This window comes from Lampetra fluviatilis, chromosome 40 (genome assembly GCF_964198595.1).
Source record: "Lampetra fluviatilis chromosome 40, kcLamFluv1.1, whole genome shotgun sequence".
NCBI lineage: Eukaryota > Metazoa > Chordata > Hyperoartia > Petromyzontiformes > Petromyzontidae > Lampetra > Lampetra fluviatilis.
In genome coordinates, this window is record NC_136314.1 from 8,913,789 (window position 1) to 8,940,403 (window position 26,615).

The 26,615-nt window shown below is 47.2% G+C and overlaps 1 protein-coding gene across 1 annotated transcript in view; it reads right to left on the reverse strand.

Annotated features, from left to right (window-relative positions):
- LOC144946222 (mitogen-activated protein kinase 14-like) overlaps nucleotides 1-26,615 on the reverse strand; it is a 43,283-nt gene that overhangs the window by 12,237 nt on the left and 4,431 nt on the right. Inside the window, exons 2-6 of the mRNA XM_078875083.1 lie at nucleotides 14,950-15,079; nucleotides 8,873-8,931; nucleotides 5,916-6,027; nucleotides 3,967-3,996; nucleotides 2,657-2,704 (exon numbers count right to left, since the gene is read on the reverse strand). Coding sequence (XP_078731209.1) covers nucleotides 2,657-2,704; nucleotides 3,967-3,996; nucleotides 5,916-6,027; nucleotides 8,873-8,931; nucleotides 14,950-15,079 — 379 coding nt within the window. The remainder of the gene's footprint in view (nucleotides 1-2,656; nucleotides 2,705-3,966; nucleotides 3,997-5,915; nucleotides 6,028-8,872; nucleotides 8,932-14,949; nucleotides 15,080-26,615) is intronic.

A 26,615-nucleotide genomic window follows, 5' to 3' on the forward strand; every position in this document is an offset into this window, starting at 1 on the left:
CGCAGCTGTCCCCCGCAGGTGGGAAACCCCCTGCAAGCTGCAGCTAGTGTCACATGGCTGGTCATGTAGGTGACATCTCCAAGCCTCGCCCATCACCTTCTGTCCGGTGGCGTGCCAGAAAACAAGCGCGACCTTTTTTTTCTTAGAATTGTTTTAGAGTTATCCAATCAGTCGACAAACGGAGCCGACAATCGATTATTTAAACAATGGGATGTCGCAGCTCTACATCAATACATTGCACCTCCACCCCACCCCCACACCCCAAACCAATCAACTTTTCCACGGCGAGATCCAAACCAACGGATCACCGCACCCACCCTCTTGGCATGGTGGCTGTCACCGAATCCATGTGTTAGGGCGAGATCAGAGTTGATGCCTGTCTAGGCTTTGGGGGGACGGAGCGGGGGGGGGGGGGGGTCCTTTGTATTTTGCTATTGAAGAGACTTGGTAAGTATGTGTGTATGTAGAACTTCTTTAACACCGTACGTAACCAACCGCTCTCACTGGAGGTGCGGCGGGGGAAGGACAACAAACTAAACACAACAAGCAGTTCTAAAGAAATGCGTTTTCAATTTAGCATAGTGCTCTAGTGTATAGTATTGTAGTGTGTGGTCATGTATAGTGTAGTGTATAGTAGTTTGTATGTGTGTATGTAGAACTTATTTTGCACCGTGCTAATCGGAGGTGCGGCGGGGGAAGGAATGAGTTTTCAATCTAAATGACTTAAAAGCGCACAGCTGCAGTGGCTTGCTAATATCGGAATGAAGAGCTTTCACGACTGCCGCACAAGCGCATCCGAAAGCGCGCGATGCGGCGGCCACCGTCTTTATTCGACGGCTCGCCTAAACGCTGCCGCTGCTAAGGGGATGACCGAAGTTCGAGCGATGGTTTATAGCTCCCTGATAAGATGGTCAGTGATGTTATTGTGGTTCATTCTAGATTTGAAGCTTTCGTGACTGCAAGGATTCATACTCTTAGTTCTTTCGGTAAAGTCACGTAGGTAAAAAATGAAATTAAAATGAATAAAAAAAATAAAAACAATAAAATCACGACGTCCACTTGATACAGATTTTTTGCTGCGACAGTTTCACCTGAAGACGGAAGCTTGTGTTGCCTCCGAAACGTCGTGATTTTATTGTTTTTATTAATTTTAATTTAATTTTTTACCTACGTGACTTTACCGAAAGAACTAAGAGTATGAGTTATTGTGGTACGTTTGCAACAAGAAGCACTCCGCGTGTTTCGAGCCAAGCGTGGTCACACACGCCACTCATCCATTACTCTGGGTGGCGAAGGATTGGTGGGTCGCGGATTCGTGAAATTGGAAAATCCACGAGGCTACAAAGAAGGCCTTGAGGCTGTAGTGCATCAGGTGGCTTCACTGAACCTGTTTGTGCTGACCTATATCACATAACATCGACGTATACATGCAATTATGTATTTATTTTTCCCGTGTATCTGGTGCTCTGTGTAAAAACCATTCGCCAAGTAAAAAAGTGCTCTCTCTTCGTGCCTGTGGGTTTTCTCCCAGGCACTCTGGTTTTGTCCCACACTTCAAACATTCACCCAAGGGTTACCCAAATATCTGAACGCTGCAGGAACCCTCCTTGGTGAGCCTCAGGCTCCACAGATGTCACCGTGATGCTTCTCCCAATGCATTTTGATTTTGTTTGCCCACTGGACTTTGTTCACCCTTTGCTATATTTAGTCAATCCCAGGACTGCCTTGAAAAAAATAAAAGCGACGTAATAATCGAATGATAGAGCCGATAGTAGGCGATCGCTTACTTAGATAATGAGACAACCCAGCTCTGCTCGTAACGACGATCCCCGGTTTCCCGGTTCGTAGTGTGGTGCGCGCGAACCACTGCGCCACATCTCTGCCCCGTGGCCTCTTAGGCGTTACAAAAAGCTTCGCCTGTCCGTACCATCAAGGTAGTAATGTCACAAGAGTGGCCGTGTTGAGTCCCTGACCACGATTCATCAGATTAAGGTGATGCCGCACACTGGCAGAGGTGCACGCGCGCAAAGTACGATAGACTCTCGATAATCCACGTGCGGTTTATCCGATTTGCGGATTAAATGCGCGCACCTGAGATTTTGACAAAAATTAATGACCCGTGGATTGTCCCTTAAGCCCAGATTAGTAATCTAGAAAACAGTTATACATTGTTATTCTTGGAAATGTTGATGACAAGTCACGTGCTTAAACCGAACAAATACGTTGCTCCGGTTAATCTGAAATCCACGCGATTGCCTCTACAGTACAGTAGTTGCATATCTTTACAACAGCGGGGGTGGCGGAGTTGGATTGATGTTGATTGGTGTGGCTCTGCTGCTGTCCACAGAGTGGGCCGAGTCTTCTGCTCGGGAGCAGGAAAGTTGAATTATCACCGAGCTCGTGAATTGATCGAGCAATCATTGTTTTCGTTCATTCACAAACTAAACTGAACTCAATCATAATGTGTACCTACATTAGTGGGTTTTAGGCACATAGATTCGTGGAAAATTGTATATTTTTGGATTATCCGCGATTTTTCATTATCCGCAGCTGTCCTCCCCATCATGGGCGCAGATAATCGAGAGCCTACTGTATATATATGAAGTGCACAACATCTGTAGTCGTCGGAGGTGTTGTTGTTGCAACAGCCGCTAACCTTGAGCTCACAGTCTTCATTCACAGCCAGGTTGCTGGGCTTCAGATCCTTGGGGGGGTGGAGGGGGTGGGAATACCGCGCAGAGTCTTACAAGGGTCACGCCATCCCCTTCCAGCGCTGCTCCCGGGGGACCCACAGCGAACATCGGGTAAAGTCCTCGTAATCTTAGTTTTTTCGGTAAAGTCACGTAGGTAAAAAATGAAATTAAAAGCTGGCTTATATACTTCCGCCATCTACATTACAAAGGCTCAGTTCCAGCAGCAGTACTGATCATCTCACAGCTCCTCCTCTCCCGCGGCCCATCTTGGCTCCTCTCCCCTTAACCAGTATATAAGGTCGTGCCTCTTGGGACTTCTCTTCACTTGATACAGATATTTGCTGTGACGGTTTCACCTGAAGATGGAAGCTTGTGTTGCCTCCGAAACGTCGTGATTTTTATTGTTTTACTTTTATTAATTTTAATTTAATTTTTTACCTACGTGACTTTACCGAAAAAACTAAGAGTATGAATCCTTGCAGTCACGAAAGCTTCAAATCTAGAATTAAAGTCCTCGTAAGTTTCCTCCCCATCCCCTCTAAAGCATCGGCGAAGTTGCGTGTATATTTTTTATGTTCCGTACTTTTTCCCCCTGTCAACTTCGAAGCGTGGTGCATCACGTGGGTTCAACACCAACCCTGACACGTGTATATTTGGAGTGTGCATGTCTCTCTCTCTCTCTCCGTGTGGTAGCATCAATTTTTCTCAGGACCCTCCGGTTTTTTGCCTCCACATTTAGAATCAACGTCACGTGTTTATAGAGTTATTTGGCTGCTAAGCGACGATCAGAAGCCAATTCGTTGAGCTATCATTTATGAAAACCAGATTGCTTCTGGAAAAAAAGAGTTCTCTCCCTCTAAGGCTCAATGGGGCCTTAGCTGGTAAAATAAAAAATAAGTTAATAGTTTATACAGTGGTCTACAGAGCTGAGAAAAGTTTGAAAAACACTGCTCTAGAGAGGCTCTTTCGGGCTCCTTGTGTCTCGCTGTCGCCTAATGATGCTGGTTGTAATTACTGGCAAAACGTTATACTTTAATTGTAAATGTTGTGGGTTTCCCTCTCCAACACACCGGATGCGCTGAAGTAACAACTAATTGGCACGTTTTTGTTAACGTGACAAACCTTACTAACTGGCAGTGTCGGGTGGTGGCGGGTTTGACGACACAATTATATTCACGCAATTTAACCCAAAAAAACCTCTATTATGGATAGATTCGTTTTGTACGCCGTACAGGGTTTGGTGTGCTGGCACATGGAAGGCAGTGAGACTCACCCTGTGAATGATTCCGGCCGAGTGTATGTACTGCAGGGAGACACAAAACACGGTGCATGGGGTTATTAGAGCCAAGACTCACAACTCACTTCTATAAAACACAGTTTTTTGTGTTGTTTGTTGTCCTTCCCCCCGCACCTCCGATAAGCACGGTTGGCTATGCACGATGCGAGAGAAGTTCAACAAAGACAAAGATCCCCCATTTAGCCTTAACAGACTGTAAGGGCAAGTGCTGTTAGCGAGCACCTATGAAGGCCGGCACGGCACACGAGGGGGTGGGTGGCCAGCACCACGCCCGGCCGCCTTTGTCTCCCTAGTGACGGTGGTTACACATCGCACTAGGTACTCGTTTGAGGCTGAGTCGAGCTAGGGGAGCCCCGGGACCGGTTCAGATAATCGTCACTGGTGTTGGCCGTGAGCGGGAATCGAACCCGGGTCGCCAGGTTCATAGCGCAGCGCGCTAACCGCTATACTACCGCTCCCCAAGTTCAACACACACACACAAGTGCATCCAGGAAGGTGGCTACTGGACATGTGAAAAATTTCTCCAGGACAAATTAATAAAGATTCCGAGTAGCGGCAGCAAGGAGGGGCTCTTCACGCCTTCTGCCGCTGACGATTTCACAGATGCTGCACCGATCCACCGTAATCGTATTGAAGTTCCCTTCCGCCGGAGCCGTGATGGCGAGCGTCGCGAGTGGTGCCGCTGGAACGGTCAGTCAATAAAATCGTTTCGAGGTAAGAGTTTACTGTTAATTCTTGTTTTACAATCGATCGGCAGGATATCCGACATCTGCCATTACGCCGCAAATTCACCGCGTGACGCGGTAACAAAAAGCGATGATTATGATGGTGGTGATGATGATGCTGGTGGTGGTGATGGTGGTGGTGATGGTGGTGATGATGGTGGTGGTGATGATGGTGGTGGTGATGATGATGGTGGTGGTGGTGATGATGATGGTGATGATGATGGTGGTGGTGGTGATTATGATAGTGGTGGTGGTGATGATGATGATGGTGGTGATGATGATGATGGTGGTGGTGATGATGATGATGGTGGTGGTGGTGGTGGTGATGATGGTGGTGGTGGTGATGGTGATGATGATGGTGGTGGTAATGATGATGATGATGGTGGTGCTGGTGATGATGATGATGGTGATGATGATGATGGTGGTGGTGGTGGTGGTGGTGATGATGATGGTGGTGGTGGTGATGATGATGGTGGTGGTGATGATGATGGTGGTGGTGATGATGATGATAGGAAGTCATGATATCCGCTAACCCATGTGAACATCGGGTCTGGGTCAACACACGTTTTCAGCTTCATGTGTGGGAATGATTTATGCCGAATTGTATGAATCGAAGCAAAAATAGAGTACTCAATTCGTTTTGTTTGTGATACTGCACTGGCAGTGGTGCATCAGCACAAAGAACATAAACTTTTGAGGGCATGGTATTGACAACATTTCTCGCGGTTTCATCATATTGACTGTCACGGCTGACGTGCGCAGTGTGTGGCGCGTGGCGAGCTTGTCATCTTGCCAAGTGTGCACCGCGCCACCCCACTGGCCAGGACCATCACCCGGTACAGAATCACCCCTCCCCACCCGCCTTTCACGGGCACGGCCGCCCCCCTCTGGGCTCGGCTGCCTCCCAGGGCACGGCCACCCGAGGCAGGACTGCCTACCGGGGCACGGCCACCCTAGGCAGGGCTGCCCACCTGGGCACGACCGCCCCCCTCTGGGCTCGGCTGCCTACCGGGGAATGGCCGCCATCCCCGGGGCATGGCTTCCCCCCTCCCCACCCCCCCTGGGCAAGTACGGCACTCACCCTGGGCAGGGATGCCCCCATGAGCACAACTGCTCTCCCCTGGGCAGGGCCGCCTCCCTGGGCAGGGTTGCGCACCTGGGCACGACCTCCCCCCCGCCCGGTGCAAGGACGCCGCTCACCTTCAGGCCGCGAAGGGTCTGGTAGACGAGGAACTGCACGTGGTCGTCGGTCAGCTTCTGGCACTTGACGATGTTGTTGAGGTCGGCGCCCATCAGGTGCGTCACCAGGTACCTGGGACGACAACACGCGCGTTGTCGAGCGTTGTCGAGCGAGTCTAGAGGGGAAGCCGCCACACATATGCGTGTGTGCATGTGTGTGGTTTTGGGAAGCGTCGGTGTAGCGGTTAGCGCACTGCACAATGAACCTGGCGGCTTCGGATTCGATTCCCATTCACGGCCAACACTGGTGATCATTATCTGAACCAGTCCTAGGCCTCCCCTAGGTGGACTCAGCCTCAAATGAGCACCTGGTTGCGATGTGTAGTAAACATCGCCACTGGGGAGATTAAGACGGCAGGGCGTGATGCTGGCCACCAACCCCCTGGCATGCCGTGCCGGCCTTCATAGGTGCTCGCTAACTGCACTTGCCCCAATAGTCTTTTTAGGCTACAAGGGGGATCTTTGTCTATGGTTTTTTTTTGGTCTTGACATGTAACTGTTCATAGATTTACATAATTAAACCTCCTTTGCCAGCACCAAAATATTATAATAGGGTTTTTCCCCTTTTTTCTGACAACAAAACTGAAACCTTTCAAGGACAATGCAAATATTATCATAGTGTGTTGTTTGTTTGCATTTTGACCACAAGTATTGTGGTTAATGCACACATGATTCTTTGTAAAAAGGTTTCAGATTTGTTGCCAGAAAAAAGGGGGAAAACCCTATTATTATATTGTTGACAGATTATTTTTCTCATGATGTAGGCATTGAGTCGTGCGCATCATAAGTAATTATTCACATTTTCTGCAAACGTAACCCCTGAGGCGGACAGACTAAATAAGCGCAAACAAACGAGACAGACGAGAAACAAAATGTGGCGAATGACAAAACGCCCGGAAAGCGCCCCATCTTGTTAGATATCAGAACAGCGAATTAGCTTGGGCCTGGATGGTTCTTGGATGAGCGGCATATTACCGAGCGTAACAGACAGTACAAGCAGGGCTTAGGTTGCTGGCAGGAGAGGGCAGTGAAGCTAAATACATTGTTGTACTCTACTTCTATGCTCCCTCATCTATGGGCTGTACCTCCACCAAGTTACACCGATCAGTTTGGCATATTGCATGTTCTCCCCGTGGTCACGTAGATTTTTCTCCGGGTCCTCCGGTTTTCCCCCCTCCACATTTAGAATCAAGGTCACGCGTTTGAGAGTATTTCGCTGCTGCTGTTATCAATTTCCACGTGATGACGAAAAGCCACATCGCTGAGCTATCATCTGTGGCCAGGTGGCTTCTGGTAAAGAAGCTACATGGCTCAGTGGGGCCTTACCTGGTAAAATTCAATAACACGGTGTAACTAAGCACCGCAATCCACACAGCACGGATTGACAAAACGGCTGTTCGAAAGGGATGTGTGTTGTTTAAAAAACACACGCGCACAGCCATTTCGTAAGTCGGAAATGGATTTTCCCATTAATTTAATCCGTAAAATTAGGGACTCGTTTCAGACAGTAATTCCAACTCTACTCCAAACCCTAAGGATAAAACGACTTTATCACTTTTGACGACATAAAAATGGAAGTAGCAGTAATAGAGAACATAAATATGAAAACGATTGAACAATTATTAATTTCAAACTAATGATGATGATTGCTTGTGTTGCGATCGAAACGTCATGATTTAATTTATGTTATTTTACACCTACGTGACTTTACCGAAAGAACCAAGAGTAGACTTTTCAGGGAACTCGCCAAAAGATCTGCTGCATGTTCGAATGACTCTAGAGGCGATGTGGAGGCTTTACTTGTTGCACTGCAGAAAAACCATGAAGACGATGTCGTGGACAGATGATGACACAGCCTCCCGGGCGGTTTCTCGTTTGAGGATCTCATGGCGGTGTGCCGGAGTGAAGTTTCGTTCACGCGGAAATTAGATTTTTCACTTATCGAAATTTGTCCGTAATTTGTCAATCGCGTCATAGCAAAATTTCCTCAAGCGAACGTTCGTAAATCGAGGGATGGTTGTCCAAACTAGATGGAACCGATGCGACAGTCGATCCACATGAGCGATACGAAACAATAACAAACATAACCGACACTTGAATCAGAATATTTATTTATACTGGAGGAATCCGATGAGCTATAAACTTTTCTTTCAAAGATATCCAGTAGGGGCACGAGGTAAGAACGTTGCAACAACAAACAGTACAAAAATACAATAGTAGTGCAAAGTACGAGAAAGGTAAACAAATCACACAAACACAATCAAAATAAGTGTTAACTTATTTTTCAGAAGCAACCTGGCCACAAATGAGAGCTCAACAAAGTGGACATTTAAAGCAGCAAAATTATCTAAACAATCTCAATGCACGTTTCGATATCCTGACTCGTGACAACTCATCGAATCACGAGTACCTGAAACCTGACACTCTCAGCGCGTACGGATACGCATGTACGTGCGTGCGGAGAGGTGGCGCAGTGGTTAGAGCATTACGCTATGAACCCAGCGACCCCTATTTGAAGCCAGCAATGCTGACGAATATCTGAACCCGGTCCTGGGCCCTCACCGAGGCCGACTCGGCCTTAAAAGAGTCACTGGGTGGCGTGGTGTGTAAATATTGGCACTGGGGAGATGACGCATGCGGACAGGTGTGGCCACCCACACCCTGGCGTGTTGTGCTGGCCTCAACAGATAGCCCCGCTCACAGCACTTGCCCCAACAGTCTGTTAAAGGCTACACAGGGGATCTTTGTCTTTGTTGTTGTGACCAGAGTGGGGAGCGGTAGAGTAGTGGCGGCCCGCACGACTACGGCCAACGCCGGTGACCATTATCTGAATCGGTCTTTTATTGTTCGTACATGCGCGCACACACAAGCACGTACGGTGCATGCGTGTGCACGCGCGCACACGGCAGGGAACTCACATGTCGTTGAATACATCCAGAGACTTGTCAGGTGTGAAGACATCCAGCAGCCCAATTACCTGCAGGGAGAGGGCAAGCACAGACGTGCACAGACACAGCTTCCTCTGTTACCCGCATTGGAACGACGGGAGCATCGCGCTCTGCTGTACGCTGTTTTGGGCCGGCCTATGCGCACGCGCCGGCGTCAGAACCACACTCCTGGGTGGCTTCGTTTCCCCCCCCCCTCCCCCCAGGGCTGGGATTGGCAACGGAGGTGCGTAAACTCAAATCGAGGTGAGTCAATGTGGTGGGAGTGATTCCGGGGGCAGCAGGTGTGTGCACGTACACACGGGTAATTATGAGTAATTGAGCACATTTTGTATTCGCAGCAACTGTTCTCGTAGCGCATATGGTCTGCCGGTAGGGAGCAACTGCTGCCAAGCGTGGTCCCAATTGAGCGATTTTTGCGAGAATGCTTCCAAGTTCGTAAAATTTGGACTACGCAAAAAGGGCCTACCCGGTTCCAATAACGCCGGGTGATCTTTTAACGTCCACCGTGAAACAGACAGAGCGTATTTGTACGGTTAACACATGCCAGAGTCCACACCAGGACTGGCTTGCAAGCCTCTGCAACAAGCGGAAAACAGCACTGCCCCCAACAGTTCGTTAGAGGCTGCACGGGGACCCTTTATCTTTTGTGTTTGCTTACGAAGCTCTGCAACGAGCGGCAAAAGCGCCAGCGCTGGGCCACGTCACCACCACAAAGTGTGTGGGGCTCGACGCGTGCGACCGCCGCTTTTTTTGTCGATTTGCGTTAAACCCCAATTTGTTGGGGGTCGCGGTCTTAACGGCCACGTTTGTTTGCGTGTTCAACACGAGTACGTGCGGTTCGTGCAGACGTGATTCCTTGCAACAGGTTTATGTTTGGTGTTTGAACACCTTAACAGCTCTTCTTGGTTCTTTCGGTAAAGTCACGTAGAAGGGAAATAATAAAATAAAACATAATAAAAGAATTCTCACGACGTTTCGGCCACAACGCAAGCAGCCGTCCTCAGGCGAAGAACAGGTCTGTCGAGAAGAGAGTCTGAATCTTCTCGACAGACCTGTTCTTCACCTGAGGACGGCTGCTTGCATTGTGGCCGAAACGTCGTGAGAATTATTTTATTATGTTTTATTTTCATTATTTCATTATTTCCCTTCTACGTGACTTTACCGAAAGAACCAAGAAGATGAATCCCTGCAGTCACGAAAGCTTTAAATCGAAATCTTAACAGCTGTTGTATTGCCAGAAAGGGTAAAACCTATTCTTATTTTTTCACACTTTGGTACTGGAAAAAAGGTCCCATTTTGTTGCTGCTCACCCCGAGTTATAAATGCCCTGATAGTGGCATTGGCTTTGTGTTGTTCGCCTTCTGGCGTTGTTCTCTAGTCTGAAACTGGTGAGACTAGGCCCTAAAGAAGGATCTCTTGTGTAGGCCAATCAGTTTCAAAGACAATGACATATATTATCAGAGCATGTTTGTTTGCATGGTTACCACAAGTACATGCGGTTAATGCAGACATGGTTCCTTGCAAAAGGTTTCTATTTGGTGTTTGAACACCAGAAAGTGGTTAAACCCTATTTTGTATTTTTCATACTCAACGGCCATGTATTTTTCATACTTAATGGCCATGAGCGAGTTCAAAAAGACTCGTGCGGAGCCTGTGTGTTGGAACAGCTGTTTGACGCAAGTCTGAAGCTTTTATAAAAATAAAGTGATCACAGTCAAGAACGCTGTGGCCTTTAAAAGAAAATATATATTTCGTGACGTTTCGGGGCCAATGGCTCTTTTCGTCACAGCGCGGAGAGAGGCCAGAGAAGTAGGAGTCACAGAGAGGCCCAGTCTCTCTCTGTGCGCTGTGAAGGAGTATTGCCCGAAATAGTCACCTATTATATATGTGTGTGTGTGTCCTTTTAAGATCAGTGTTATCGAAGAATGTGTTGCGTTTTTTGTTCCGGTAAGCTCTCGATTATCCGTGCTAATGATGGGGAGGGATAGCCGCGGATAATCCAAAAATATAACCATTTGCCACGGATCTCTATTCCAAAAACCACTAATATAGGTATCAATTTATAACGAATACTAATGGATCGAATGATGGATGCGCATGCTCAGTGATAATGTCACTTTCCTGCTCCCACGCAGAAGACTCGGCCCACTAAGTGGATGACAGCAGAGCCACGCCAATCAACATCAATCCAACTCCGCCACCCACTGTTGTCAATATATGCAACTACTGTACTGCAGAGGCAATCACGTGGATTTCGGATTAACAGGAGCACATATTTGTTAAGCACATGACTTGTGATAAACATGTCCAAGAATAACAAAGCATAACTGTTTTTAGATTATTAATTTGGGCTTAGTGGAAATTCTATGATTCATGTCAAAATCTCAGGTGCGCGGGGTTCATCTGCAAATCGGATAAACCGCACGCGGATAATCGAGTCGACCGTACTTTGCGCGTGTGCACCTCTGCCATTGTGCGGCATCACCATAATCTGATTAATCGTGGTCGGGGACTCAATTAGGCCGCTCTTGTGACATTACTACCTTGATGGTACGGACAGACGAAGCTTTTTGTAACGCCTAAGAGGCCACGGGGCGGAGATGTGGCGCCGTGGTTAGCGCGCACCACACTACGAACCGGGAAACCGGGGATCATCGTTACGAGCAGAGTTCGTGTTGTCTCATCATATCTAGGTAAGCGATCGCCTACTATTATCGGTTCTGTCGTTTGAAAATTTAGTCAGTTTTCTTTTTTCAAGGCAGTCCTGGGTTTGACTAAATATAGCAAAAGGTGAACACAGTTCCAGCGTGCAAACCAAATTAAAACTCATTGGGAGAAGCATCACGGTGACATCTGCGTAATGAAATAATGACGCATTTGACCGTAATTTTTAAGTCCATATTGTTATTAATAAAGCCTCAAGAGGTGTGTGTGTGACAGCTCCCCCGGGCACAGAGCCAGGGCCGTGTTAGCACGCTACACTATCTTTGTGTTTCCTGTGTGTTGCATCATCATGTTAGCACGCTACACTATCTTTGTGTTTCCTGTGTGTTGCATCATCATGTTAGCAAGCTACACTATCTTTGTGTTTCCTTTGTGTTGCATCATCATGTTAGCACGCTACACTATCTTTGTGTTTCCTGTGTGTTGCATCATCATGTTAGCAAGCTACACTATCTTTGTGTTTCCTGTGTGTTGCATCATCATGTTAGCACGCTACACTATCTTTGTGTTTCCTTTGTGTTGCATCATCATGTTAGCACGCTACACTATCTTTGTGTTTCCTGTGTGTTGCATCATCATGTTAGCAAGCTACACTATCTTTGTGTTTCCTGTGTGTTGCATCATCATGTTAGCAAGCTACACTATCTTTGTGTTTCCTTTGTGTTGCATCATCATGTTAGCACGCTACACTATCTTTGTGTTTCCTTTGTGTTGCATCATCATGTTAGCAAGCTACACTATCTTTGTGTCTCCTTTGTGTTGCATCATCATGTTAGCAAGCTACACTATCTTTGTGTTTCCTGTGTGTTGCATCATCATGTTAGCAAGCTACACTATCTTTGTGTTTCCTTTGTGTTGCATCATCATGTTAGCACGCTACACTATCTTTGTGTTTCCTTTGTGTTGCATCATCATGTTAGCAAGCTACACTATCTTTGTGTCTCCTTTGTGTTGCATCATCATGTTAGCAAGCTACACTATCTTTGTGTTTCCTGTGTGTTGCATCATCATGTTAGCAAGCTACACTATCTTTGTGTTTCCTTTGTGTTGCATCATCATGTTAGCACGCTACACTATCTTTGTGTTTCCTTTGTGTTGCATCATCATGTTAGCAAGCTACACTATCTTTGTGTTTCCTTTGTGTTGCATCATCATGTTAGCAAGCTACACTATCTTTGTGTTTCCTTTGTGTTGCATCATCATGTTAGCACGCTACACTATCTTTGTGTCTCCTTTGTGTTGCATCATCATGTTAGCAAGCTACACTATCTTTGTGTCTCCTTTGTGTTGCATCATCATGTTAGCAAGCTACACTATCTTTGTGTCTCCTGTGTGTTGCATCATCATGTTAGCAAGCTACACTATCTTTGTGTTTCCTGTGTGTTGCATCATCATGTTAGCAAGCTACACTATCTTTGTGTCTCCTTTGTGTTGCATCATCATGTTAGCAAGCTACACTATCTTTGTGTCTCCTGTGTGTTGCATCATCATGTTAGCAAGCTACACTATCTTTGTGTCTCCTTTGTGTTGCATCATCATGTTAGCACGCTACACTATCTTTGTGTCTCCTGTGTGTTGCATCATCATGTTAGCAAGCTACACTATCTTTGTGTTTCCTGTGTGTTGCATCATCATGTTAGCAAGCTACACTATCTTTGTGTCTCCTGTGTGTTGCATCATCATGTTAGCAAGCTACACTATCTTTGCGTTTCCTGTGTGTTGCATCATCATGTTAGCAAGCTACACTATCTTTGTGTTTCCTGTGTGTTGCATCATCATGTTAGCAAGCTACACTATCTTTGTGTTTCTTTTGTGTTGCATCATCATGTTAGCAAGCTACACTAACTTTGTGTTTCCTTTGTGTTGCATCATCATGTTAGCAAGCTACACTATCTTTGTGTTTCCTTTGTGTTGCATCATCATGTTAGCAAGCTACACTAACTTTGTGTTTCCTTTGTGTTGCATCATCATGTTAGCAAGCTACACTATCTTTGTGTTTCCTTTGTGTTGCATCATCATGTTAGCAAGCTACACTATCTTTGTGTTTCCTGTGTGTTGCATCATCATGTTAGCAAGCTACACTATCTTTGTGTTTCCTTTGTGTTGCATCATCATGTTAGCAAGCTACACTATCTTTGTGTCTCCTTTGTGTTGCATCATCATGTTAGCAAGCTACACTATCTTTGCGTTTCCTGTGTGTTGCATCATCATGTTAGCAAGCTACACTATCTTTGCGTTTCCTTTGTGTTGCATCATCATGTTAGCAAGCTACACTATCTCTGCGTTTCCTTTGTGTTGCATCATCATGTTAGCAAGCTACACTATCTTTGCGTTTCCTTTGTGTTGCATCATCATGTTAGCAAGCTACACTATCTTTGTGTTTCCTTTGTGTTGCATCATCATGTTAGCAAGCTACACTATCTTTGTGTCTCCTTTGTGTTGCATCATCATGTTAGCAAGCTACACTATCTTTGTGTTTCCTTTGTGTTGCATCATCATGTTAGCAAGCTACACTATCTTTGTGTCTCCTGTGTGTTGCATCATCATGTTAGCAAGCTACACTATCTTTGTGTTTCCTGTGTGTTGCATCATCATGTTAGCACGCTACACTATCTTTGCGTTTCCTTTGTGTTGCATCATTGAGAACTGTCGCACAAACGCCGTGATGAACTGATTTTAAGTGTGCGTCTCTCTCCAGCCACGTCCTCCGTTTTTTTCCCCTCCACATTTAGGAACGTGCGCTTAGATTTTAATTGAGATGATTTTGATACTAGAAATTGCCACGTGGTGATGAGCCCCATCGTTGAGCTACCCTTTTGTGGCCAGGTTGCTTCTGTAAAAAAAAAAGCAAACGTCTCTCAGTGGGCTTAACCCGGTAAGATATACATTATTTTAAGCGATTTCTTTACCTTTCGATTTAAAGCTTTCGTGACTGCAGGGATTCATCTTCTTGGTTCTTTCGGTAAAGTCACGTAGAATGGAAATAAAAAAAAAGAAAACATAATAAAATAATTCTCACGACGTTTCGGCCACAACGCAAGCCGCCGTCCTCAGGTGAAGAACAGGTCTGTCGATAACACAGATCTGTTCTTGTGGCCAAAACGTCATGAGAATTATTTTATTATGTTTTATTTTTATTCTTTACTTTTACTATACTTTGCGCTTCTATCGTGTTTTTTTTGTACCGTTTGTCGTCGGAACGTTTTGACCCGTGCCCTACTCGATGCAGTTCTACCCTAACTTAGTAAAAACTGGCGAGCGCTGGCGATGATGCAAGGAGGAGGAGGGAGGCGGGGGGGGGGAGCGGGAACCTGCACACTCACGTTCTCGTGGTTCATGTGCTTGAGAAGACGCAGCTCGCGGTAGGCCCGCTTGGCGTGGATCAGCGACTGGAACGGGCGCGACAGCTTCTTCACCGCAACCTTCATGGCGCGGTGCCTGTCCAAGGCCGAGCTGGGAATTAGGGGGGTGCAGGGAAGGTGGGGTGTGTGGAGGGGAGAGGGTAAGAGTGAGGTATGAGCACCGTGACCAGGGTTTGAACTCGAGAGCTTTTCCTTGCCTGCCAAACGCCCCGTTGCCCGTCGGGCTCTCAGTGACACCCAGCCAGATTTGCATCGTTCTCACAGAATAATTGGGGTGGGACACACCACATGGCCAAATCTAGGGCACGAGGAATCAAATCTTCCTTTGGAACACGGAGCCAGTCAATCGTCATCAGGCTGGGTGCTGCTACACTGTGCTCCTCCATCGGCACAACTGTCCGGCCACCAGACCTCTGCTCCTACCACCCTCCACCTATCCTCATCCATGCCCATTTCACCACTTCACGCATGTGCCCCATACCCCACTGCCTCTCATCCACGTTGCACCCATCAGACACCCTCACTCACCATCACATTCCACCTTACTCTGCCTGACCTACCCCAGCAACAACATCAGCTCCATTCCCAGCCCCTGTCCCTACATCCATTCCATCACCTTCCTCACTGAACGCCGTTGGATTGCATCTTAAAGCGCGCTGGAAAAGGGAACTCTAGAAATCCGAAATAAAATAGAGCAGACTGTGAAGCTTCGTGTTCAGCTGCTCATATAAGCGTTCGTCTTACGGCCGCTTCGACATCACGAGAAACGATATCGACGCACCACCGGGGCAGCGTATCGCGGGGAAAAGAAATATCTATTGCGAATTCGTATTTACTTATTTTATACCGCGCAACACCGTTGTACCGCCAATGCGTTCACTTGCAGGCCGGTGGTGCGTGTAACCCGCGTCGTACAGGGACAGATGCCACTCAGCATCCCCTTGGCTGAACTGCAACAGGGCATAGCAACGGTCGAGATGAGACGCGACGACGTTCGGGCGCTTTGAATTGATGGGGCGCTTTTAAGCAAGCGCCGTCAAAACATTCCATTTTGTTTTTCCTTTCATTTCCCACCACCCAATATTTTCCGGGGTCACGGGTAGACTGAAGGGGGGTGTGAAATGCGTCGCCACAGCCATGCCGAGAAGCATCATGGATGTGGTGTGCTGGGCGAGGAAATAGTTTCTGCGTCACCAACGCAGATATATCCAGCTGAAAGTAAGCTCTGGTTAGGGTCAAATGCTGGATGTGAAACGATGCTTCAATATGTCAATAAAATTTTTATTCTCAGGCTCATGGATGCATTCGTTGAATCGTGGTGTAAGGCTCAATTATTTATCTTTTGTTTTGTGCAAATTATATTCCGACGTTATCAATAGAATAAATATCAACACCAATTTTTTTTTTACAAACACAAACAAAACCCGAGGTGATAACAACGTTGATGGATCGCGACAATAGAATTGCCGTGGAGGGGTTGAATTGATGACACGTGTGCAACAAATACACCGGCAGGGTCAGGAGACGGCACCGAGTTAGCCTCGCGTGGTTAAACTTTATAGCCGGACGTGCGCTACGTTTAGTCACTCATCAAGGAAAACCTCACCAATACCGAATGACCACATTTTAAATCACTTCAAATAACAAAAAATCAACATGCCCTGTTTATTTCGATGAAACAATCATCGTCAGGCTGGATGGAAATGTATACTTCCCGCACGACCAGATTATGCGAGGTTTATTTATGTACTTAATAAATGCACTTTAGGAATGAGTGAGTAAGGAGAGATACGCTCCCCGGGTCAATTACCATCCAGTCTGGCAGCTCTAATCGCAACTCTGCTGTAAACGCGACGCGTAACTTACGCTATACCGCCGCCGCCACCATCCCGCCGGTAAAAGCAATTCGGGAAAAAAAAAAATTTGCATTTTTTTGGGCAAAAACGAAAAGTTACGGAACTTCCGCAACGAGTCGTGTAATTTCTCCCGATCCTTCGTGGAAACCCAGCGTTGTTATGGCTCGCTCTCACCGATCGCCCTCTGCCGCTCGCTTTCCCCCGCCCCCCCCCAAGGGGCAGCCGTCATGGGCAATTGAGCTAGGAAATGATTAATCAGATAGAGCATTCGTTTAATTGGTAATTGCTGGCGTAAAAAACGCTTTTCGGAGATGTAATGACCGTGATATCTGTCCCCCCACCCCCCTCCGCTTGATGTGTCCCCAGAGATTCTCCAGGACTGTGGCAGTGCTGAAGTTTCACACCAGCAGCGAACCTCACTCAGCATCAATCATGGTATGTGACCTATAGTCAACACTGGGCGGCACGGCGGGGAATGCCTTTCGTGCACCGCGCTGTGAATCCCGAGGCCTGAGTTGAACACGGGGCCCCAGCTCACGGTGGCAAGTGAAATCTAAATTATTTAAAACTATTAACTAAACTATTTTCATTGTGCCAGCTACGTTGCTCTTTTCAGAAGCGACCTGGCCGTAAATGATAGCTCAACGAAATGACTTATCACGTGGAAATTTGTAGCAGCCAAATACTCGAAATGCGTGATGTTGATTCTATATGGGGGGGTTAAAAACCGGACGACCTGGAGAAAAATCCATGCGACCACGGGGAGAACATGAAAACTCGGGATCGATCCCACAACTTCCTGGATACCAGCAGAGGCATTTAACATCTTGCCACCATGGCAAATCTGAACCGATCCTGGGCTTCCCTCCTCAGCCCTTTACAAACCCTCACTGAGAAGCTTGGTGAAGTATGGTCACACAACCCTCAAGACCAACACAGAGTGGGGAGGCCTTCATTCAGCAGTGGATTGATGAAAGAGCTGTACATTGTTATTGGCGTTTTACACAACATGCACCTAGACAACAGCGACATGAAATTGAAAGCGTTAACAGTGTGCGGTGATGCGTTACGCCGACACAATTTACATGTCAGCGGTGATAAGCTTACAGTGGCGAGCCATAACCGTATCATTCTGTCATCCTACACTAACAGCTCACGGCAGAACTGTCCGTGGCGCAACTCCAAATTCCTCCTCTCTGTACCAAGCGCTCACACCATCACTGCCAGGCGTCGTTACCCCGTGGCAGCCGCAGCCGCCGAGAATCCTGCCATCCTGGCCGCACATTCGCAGGAGCCATCAATCTTCCCCTACACTACTTGGAAGAGGCACTTAAGGGCACCCACACCTCTATCGCGTGGCATTCGCACCCACACAGAGCTTGGCCCCGTGCCTCAAAAGTCACGGTTATTCACGTCCGTAAAATAGTGCGCCCGCTACAACTTGCATTGTTACTTTTACTAATCGTCATTAAGCGTGTAGCAATGCATCAAATTCGTTGACGCGAATCTGTTCCCGGGCTCGTCTTCCACAAATAACATCACGCAGCGTGAGAGACCGTTACTTTGTATTTGCAAATACAATCAAACTGCAGGTTTTCCACTGATGGATTTATCTGGGTCGCAGATTAGGAATACAAAGTAGGGTACGATATGCCGCACTAATTCGCACCCTATTTAAAGGGCGCGATTGCTTCTATATTTAGCGGCGCCTCACCCGTGACACTGTGACCAGCAACTCGAGAAACAATAAAAACAGATGACACCCGTTTTTTACGCGGGTGAACAGTAACAGTTTTATAACCTGACCTGCATGTGCAACACCATCGTTGCTTATGTTTTATCTGGGCCATGTTCGTCACCCTCCCTTCCCTTTCCCGCTTCCCCTCCCGTTTAACCGCACGTTTAGCGAAATCGTTTTACGTAACCCACGGCGGACACAAGCAGTCGCTGCGTTCGCCACAATCTCATCATCACCACCATCATCATCGGCCTTGGTCAATCCGCTGCTGGACGAAGGCATCTCCAAGCCGCCACCGCCACCTTTGACAATCTTGTCATGAAACCATAAATGTCCACGAATGAAGACGATTCAGTCGTAATGACAACGGGCCTGACTAGACAGCGTCATTCACATGGCATGATTTGTTCGGGTTGCATCTCGAGACGCTGAAAATGTCAAACCACGCTTACACTGAATCTCGGCACGAGAAATACCGCGGGAACAAAATAGAAAAAGCAGCGTATGGAAGGTTAGTTACCAGGGAGTCGTGAATTTAAAAAAAATCAGCCAAAGGAGGGGAAAGTGCAACGGGGGGTTTGGGGGGGGCAATCCAATGCGGAGATGGAGCAAATAATCTAATTTGCTACATTTCAATGCATTTCACCGAATGATCCGTTACAGTTTTGCAAAGTAGCCGTGTGACCATGCTGTGATCATGCAACACGCTGAAAAATTAGCTCACGTGTAGAAAGAGGCAAGACAGACCGGCCGTTACATCACACCACTTCTAGAGATGGCGCCTACCTGGTAAGGCTTTCATGCAGCAGTGGATCGACCACCGCCGATGACCATTTCTGTAATACAATGCGGACTATATAGGCCCCACGAGGCACGTTATATACGATTAAAAGGAATAGATTTCTGCGCTCGCAATACTGTGCATCAAATCATTGCAACAGAAATCGAGTTATCTACGGATTAGTGCCAATCGGAGAAGACGCAATGCTTCTTCCGGCTAAAAGAACAGGACAGGACAAACACGACAGAAGAACGTGAGCACGTGTGACAGGCAATGCAATTGGGGCTGTACAAACCAGACTCAAGAATCTATACTGGAAATGAAATGTGACAGGCCAGGGAATGGCTGTGGGGGGAGGGTGTAGTGGCAGTGGATTTTTCCTGACTGTCCGGCATTTCACTACATCCCAGCAATTTTATTGAAGCGTCACGGTTTTTTTAGGTAGCGATTAAATTCAAGAAAGATATTCTTTTTTTTGCCAGTCAATTGCCACTCCCTAAGCCCGAGTGTGAAAGAAACTCGCAGTCAAAGTAACAAGTTCACAGAATTTGCGTCAGCTTTAAATAATCGATTCTTACTCGATTCGCTGCGTGCATCGCAAGCGTAGGAAACGTTTAACTATTTAGGAGATACATCGATACTTGGCGGTGACCGATTGTGTCAGGATGCAACACAGCAATTGCCAAGCGGCTGGCAACCAACAGCGCTCTCAAAGCTGTAATTGGCAGAAGAGTGCAACGCGTTTCTTGAGCGGACAGAGAAGTAGAAGAATAGGTTTTACCCTTTCTGGCAATAAAACAGTTGTGTTAAGATGTTAAAACACCAAACTGAAACCTTTTGCAAAGAATCACGTCTGCATTAACCACACATACTTGTGGTGACCAGGTATGTGTGTGGTATTTTTTGATACTGCCAAGGGAGGTCCCATGATGTTGCTGCTCAAAACCGAGCTCTCAATGTTCTGGTAGTGGCATTGTCTTTGTGCTGTTCGTCTTTTGGCATCCTCTGGTCTAACACCGTTTGAGACTAGGCTCTATAGAAAGCTGTCTGGTGTGGACTAATCAGTTTCAAAGACAATGCATCATCATATACTACCAGAGCATGTTTTTTTTTTGCATGTTCACCACAAGTATATGTGATCAATGCAGAGATGATTCCTTGCACGAGGTTTCAGCTTGGTGTTTTAATACGTTAAGATCGGTTTTATTGCCAGAAAGATCAAAACCTATTCTTATATTTTGATACTGGCAAAGGCGGTCCCATGATGGACAGAGAAGTGTTGTGACCTGCTGCGTGGCCAGTGAGTGAGTGAGTAAACGTGTGAGTGAGTGTCGGTCGGTCGGTGTGAATGGGGGAGTGAATGATCGGGTGCGTGTCTGTGTTGTTATAGTTGCTACTCGCGAACAGCGCTTGCCACAAGTCTTATGAGGCTACGCGGGGATCTTTGTTTGTTGTCGAGACCAGAGCGGGGAGCAGTAGTGTAGTAGCGGCTAGCGCGCTGCGCTACGGACCAAGGAGACCCGAGTTCGATTTCCGACTACGACCAACACCAGTGACGATTATCTGAACCGGTTCTGGGACTCCCCTAGGTCGACTCAGCCTCAAATAAGTACCTGGTGCGGTGTGTAAACGTTGCCACGAGGGAGACAAAAGGCGGCCTGGCCACCCACCCCCTCGTGTGCTGTGCCGACCTTCATAGACGCTCACTAACAACACTTGCCCCTACGCTCTGTTAAGGCTACATGGGGGATATTTGTCTTTGTTGTGACCAGTGGGGAGCGGCACCATAGCGGTTATGAACCCTGTGACACGAGTCCAATTGCCACTCACGGTCAACACCAGTGAAGGTTATCTGAACCGGTCTTGGGCCTCCCCTCGGTCGACTCAGCTTCAAATAAGAACCGGGTGCGGTGTATTAAGCATCGCTACTGGGGAGACAAAGGCGGCCGGGCGTAATGCTGCATGGCCACCCACCCCCTTCGTATACTGTTCTGGCCTTCATGGGAGCTTGCCAACATCACTTGCCCTAACAGTCTGTCAAAGGCTATGTTTGTAATGCATGTGCGTTGAACTTCTTTCGCACCGTACGTAGGCAACCGTGCCAATAATGGGAGGTGCGGTGGGGGCGAAGGACAACAAACTATGGTGGGGAAGGGGGGAGATCTTTTGACTCTGTTGTGACCTGCAAGTAAGGAGGTTGAACAACAACACTGTGTGCAAGAGAAACTTGCAAGCTGTTCCCCCCCCTCCACAAGATCTTGCGTAACGCTTACCCCCCCCACCACTCGCCAGCCCCCCCCGCTCACCAGCCTACCGCCCCCAAGCCCCCCATTTCCCGTCTCCCCCACCCCGGTCTCGCTCGGTGGTTTTCTTTTTGCGCAAGCGACGGCTCTGACAACGCGGCTGGCGATTCCCCGACACCACTCTGCGGCCACCACCACCCTCCATTTACCTGCCTCGACTACGTCAACTCCCAGTAGGGCGTGCGTTGCAGAATGCGTGCACGTTTGCGTTTGTGTGCATTGTATGTACGTTGAACTTCTTTCGCACCGTACGTAGCACAACCGTGCTAATCGGAGGTGCGGGGGGAGACCACTAAAACACAAAAAGCAAGTGTTCTCAAGAAATTAGTTGACAATTTAGATGATATAAAAGTTGCTTAGCTCCCACTGGCTTCCTCATATCGGAAGGAGCAAGAACGTTCCAGACGGCCGCAGGAGGATGGCCGGAGTTCGCGTGACGGTTTATGCTCCTTGACGAGATCAGCGAGGTATTGTGGGTTCATTTATAGCAAGCACTTTGTGCGTGCAATGAGTGCGAGACTCTAAGTATGTGAAGAAGGGCTTGAGCGGAACTTCCAATCACGCCCAACGTTATGTTGTTCAACCACAGACGATCAATCGGTGGCGGTCACGTGCGGTGGGGTAAAGTGTGGGAACTCCCACCTCTTCCCTGATATTTGGCCAGTACGTACACAAGGGTACAGTAAAACCTTGGATTGCGAGTAACTTGGTCTGCGAGTATTTTGCAAAACGATCAAAATTTTTAAATATTAATTTGATAAACGAGCGAGGTCTTGCAATACGAGTAGTACGTGTATACGCTTTGTCTGCCGAGCGTCACGTGATCACAACTGATATACGAGTGCTTTGATGTACGAGTGCTTTGGATTACAAACACGTTTCTGGAACGAATTATGCTCACAATGCATGGTTTTACTGTAGGCGAAAACACCCTCTGGAGGGGATCTCTAGAGCTCTAGACACTTCAACCAGCTGTGACGTGAGCAAGCTGTTGAGGACTGCACCTTTATCTCTATAAACTAAACTAAAACTATGAACAATGTTTTAGTTTACCAGGTAAGGCCCACTGAGCTATGTAGCTCTTTTTCAGAAGCGACCTGGCTATCACAAATGGTAGCTCAACGAAGTGGCTTATCACGTGGAAATTTATAGCAGCCAAATACCCTAAAACACGCGCGGATTCTAAATGCAGAGGGAAAAACCGAAGGACCCAGAGAAAAATCCACACGACCACGGGCAGAACAAGCAAACGCCAAACATACAGGCATCGGGGTCAGGATCGAACCCGCGATCTTGTGATTCCACATTGACTAACGTCCCCGTTTGCCCCATTTCAACATTTTAATCAACGGCAACACTACTGCAGATATCTCTCAACGTGCTCGTCTGGCTGCACTGCGCATTCTCAGTGATGTCCGACGTTTCGCTCCGCCTGCTGGGAGCTTCCGCAAGAACTTAATTCCCAGCACGTTGAAATGGAAACGTCGGGACGTGGTGCCAAACGCGGTGCAAAAACCTACGCAAAGGGGTACAATCGTTGTCTAAACCACCAATGCAAAAATGTGTCTCGGCCATTCTGCCAAGATGTGACCGTCTCTCAGACTGACGGGGCCTGTCCCGTGGGCTGGGGGAACGAACCCCTCCACGCTCCGCCGTGACGCCGCCACGGCGTAAGTGCCAACGAATGGAGCTGCCTAAATCTGCTTCAGGTTCTGCGACCGACAGTCAGGAGGGGGCGATGGTAATTGTTTTCGTTTTAAACAAATGACGGAGAAAAAGGGAAGTATGAAATGTACCGTCTGAATGAGCACAAGAAAGTAAAGTGTGCGTGCGGAGTGAAAGACTGCGGTGGACCGTATGGGCAGACAGATTTTGCCTTTTGTGATGTTATGTCTCACATCAGCTTTTCTTCATTTCCTCCCTCTCGTAACTAAGGTTTTCCGTCCTGTTTTGCAACAATTTTTATCATACAGTGCCGTGCTCTCGAGTTCAGGAGATGAACACATTTGCATTTCAAACTCATCCAACACTGCAACTTCCCTTTGAGTGAGAAAGTTTCAATGGCAAGAAATCATCATCATCATCAATAATTATCATCACTGTCACCAGCATAATCTTCATTCTGGTGGAGCAGTGGTACAGTGGTATGAAGCCGACAAACCGGAGTTAAACTTTCGGCCATGGCTAACGTCAGTCAAACGGTCTTGTACACCCGCCTTGATAGACCATCAACTCGCGCTGACCAACGTGCAGTATTGCCAAAAAACCATCAAGACCAGCACGGATTGGGAACGCCCTCATCCAGAAGCACCCTGACAAAGGGCCGAACGTGTCGACGAAATTCGGACTTATTTATGGTCCGATTGCATCTCCATCTCAAGACCGCAGTCTGTTCAACTGTTGACAAATCTGTCGCTTGATGAAGCTAGTTGTAATTGACTGGCGAAACGTCGTACTCCGATTGTAAATGTTGTGGATTTGCTCTCCAACACACCGGTTAGTGCTGTGCTAGTGACGAGCTGCCATGTTCTGTTCACGTGACAAACCTCACTGTCTGGCTGTGTCGGGTGGTGGCGGGTTTAACAACACGTCTATATTTTAGATTTGAAGTTTTCGTGACTGCATGGATCCATACTCTTTGGTTCTTTCGGTAAAGTCACGTATGTGAAAAATAAAAAAATAAAATAGAAATAAATAAATCACTGATTTTTTTATTTCTATTTTTTTTATTTTAAAAAAAAAATTCACCTACGTGACTTTACCGAAAGAACCAAAGAGTATACATTCATATTTACGCGATCTAACCCAAACAAAAAAAAACCTATATTATGGATGATATTGGTCGCGAAACCCTACTACGTGTTAAAACTGTTGGCAACTCTCCGCCGCTTGAAAGACACCAATCGAGTGAAGCGGTCGGTCGTAAAGAGTTAAAATCAAGCTCTGGCCCACACCCCGCCTCCAACCCTAACTCGACGCGGCTTTGTAGGGAGCCCGTGCGAGGGGCTCTTTCAAACCCGCACTGTCGCGGAAACTGCCCGAGGTTGCCTTCCCACGGCCGAGCATTCAAATGCAAATGTGGACAGTCGACGCGGAGGCGAGGTCAGGCGAGAAGAGGCGACTGGACTTTGAGAAGAGACGCGGGATTTTTTTTATTTAGGTTCGTGAATGGGGAGGTTCTGACGCTGGCGCCCCCAAGACTCGCGCACGCCTCTCGTACAGTTTCCTCGCGAAGAGAAAAAAACGCAGTTAGAGCGATTGAATTGTTAAATGCGTTATAGCACTCGATTTGTAAATGCTGTGGTATTTACTCTCCCGGCACACCGGTTGTGGTGAACCGGTCACGAATTGGCATGTTTTTGGTTTTTACGTGATAGACCCTTACCGATTGTTGGGGCGGTGGCGGATTTAACGACACGTTATATTTACGTGATCTAACCCCCCAAAAAATTAAAACCTCCGTTATGGAAAAACAACTGGTTTTGGCGCCTCCGCATTCTCGGAATCGGTCACCCGCCAATCAGTGTCATTGTGCGCGTGAGCTGCGCTGGATTGTTCCATGAATTTGCAGCGAAAAGTTGCTTTCTTTTTCCTGTCTTTGATGATTTTTCTTGAGGATGAGTTGTTAGGGGTGGGGCGTCATGAACTTTTCACCGCCAGGTCTCCCCTCACAAAGAGGCTTGCGTATCCAAGGGATATCATCTTGGCCATGAAGTGTGCAAACCATAAACCCATTGTTACACTTCACTGTAAATAATCACTGGTCGTCAGCAGTCATTATGGACTACACCTTGCACCGACTTTTATGTCGTTAATGTCAAGGGCTGCCAGAACAAAGGTTGCGACTGGCTATTTAGGGAGTAAATTGCCAGGTTTGTTCACGTGACAAACTTGATGTATGCGGCTTTGCCGGGTGGAGGTATACAATGCACTTTTTTACATTTCACCTTCATGCCGATCTGACCCAAAAAAAAAATTGCCAATCATATTTTTCGATTTAAAGCTTTCGTGACTGCAGGGATTCATATTGTTGGTTCTTTCGGTAAAGTCACGTAGAAGGGAAATAATAAAATAATAAAAATAAAACAATTACATTCTCACGACGTTTCGATTGCAAGACAAGCAATCATCATCAGGTGTGAAAACAACAGCAGGAAATCATTGCAGGACAAATGCAATGTTCAAACAGTGTCGTATAGACAATACACACAACAAATAAGCACAAAAAATATTTGAAATCCAAACTGTACTTGCCACTAGTGTACTTAATTTTTTGTTCAGTTTATTTGAGTTATCCATACTCTATTTGAAAAAAATGGATTTAATTTAGTCTAAAAATGATGAGTGCATGTGAGTATTATGGCAATGCTGCTGCTGCATTGGCAGTGGTGCACAAGCAAACAGAATAACAACTAAATGCATTCATCAATAACTGTGGCCTGAAAGGGGAAAAAGGTTTTGGAATGGGCGACGTTTCGGGTAAAGGTCCTTCTTTACAGTACGTAAGAACACGCAAGGCACGATAGGGAGGACCGATCCCAATGGTCACACGCTCGCCTTCGACAGTACGATCCCACAAATCACCTCTTGTACTGCCACGACTCGTAAAGTGAATGCACGGCATGGGGAGGGAGGGTGGCCAAAAGGCCTCAACTGTTTTTTTAAACACAACTGAGACACAAAGCCCAGTGCGGCAGGTTTACTGTGCTGCAGCTGTATTGGGTTTAAAAAAACCCACTTAGTTTGGAATGGGTTGCGTTCACTGGGGTGGCGAGCTGGTGAAACTATGGCCCTGCTCTCGTCGACTGTGGCTACCGAGGTGAGGGTCTGGGACGACCCTACTGACGGATGTGTGGTGGGGGGGGGGGTCGAACTTGGCCACCCGGGTTCGATTCCGGATCACGGCTAACACCGGTGACGATTGTCCGAACCGGAACCGGGCCTCCCCT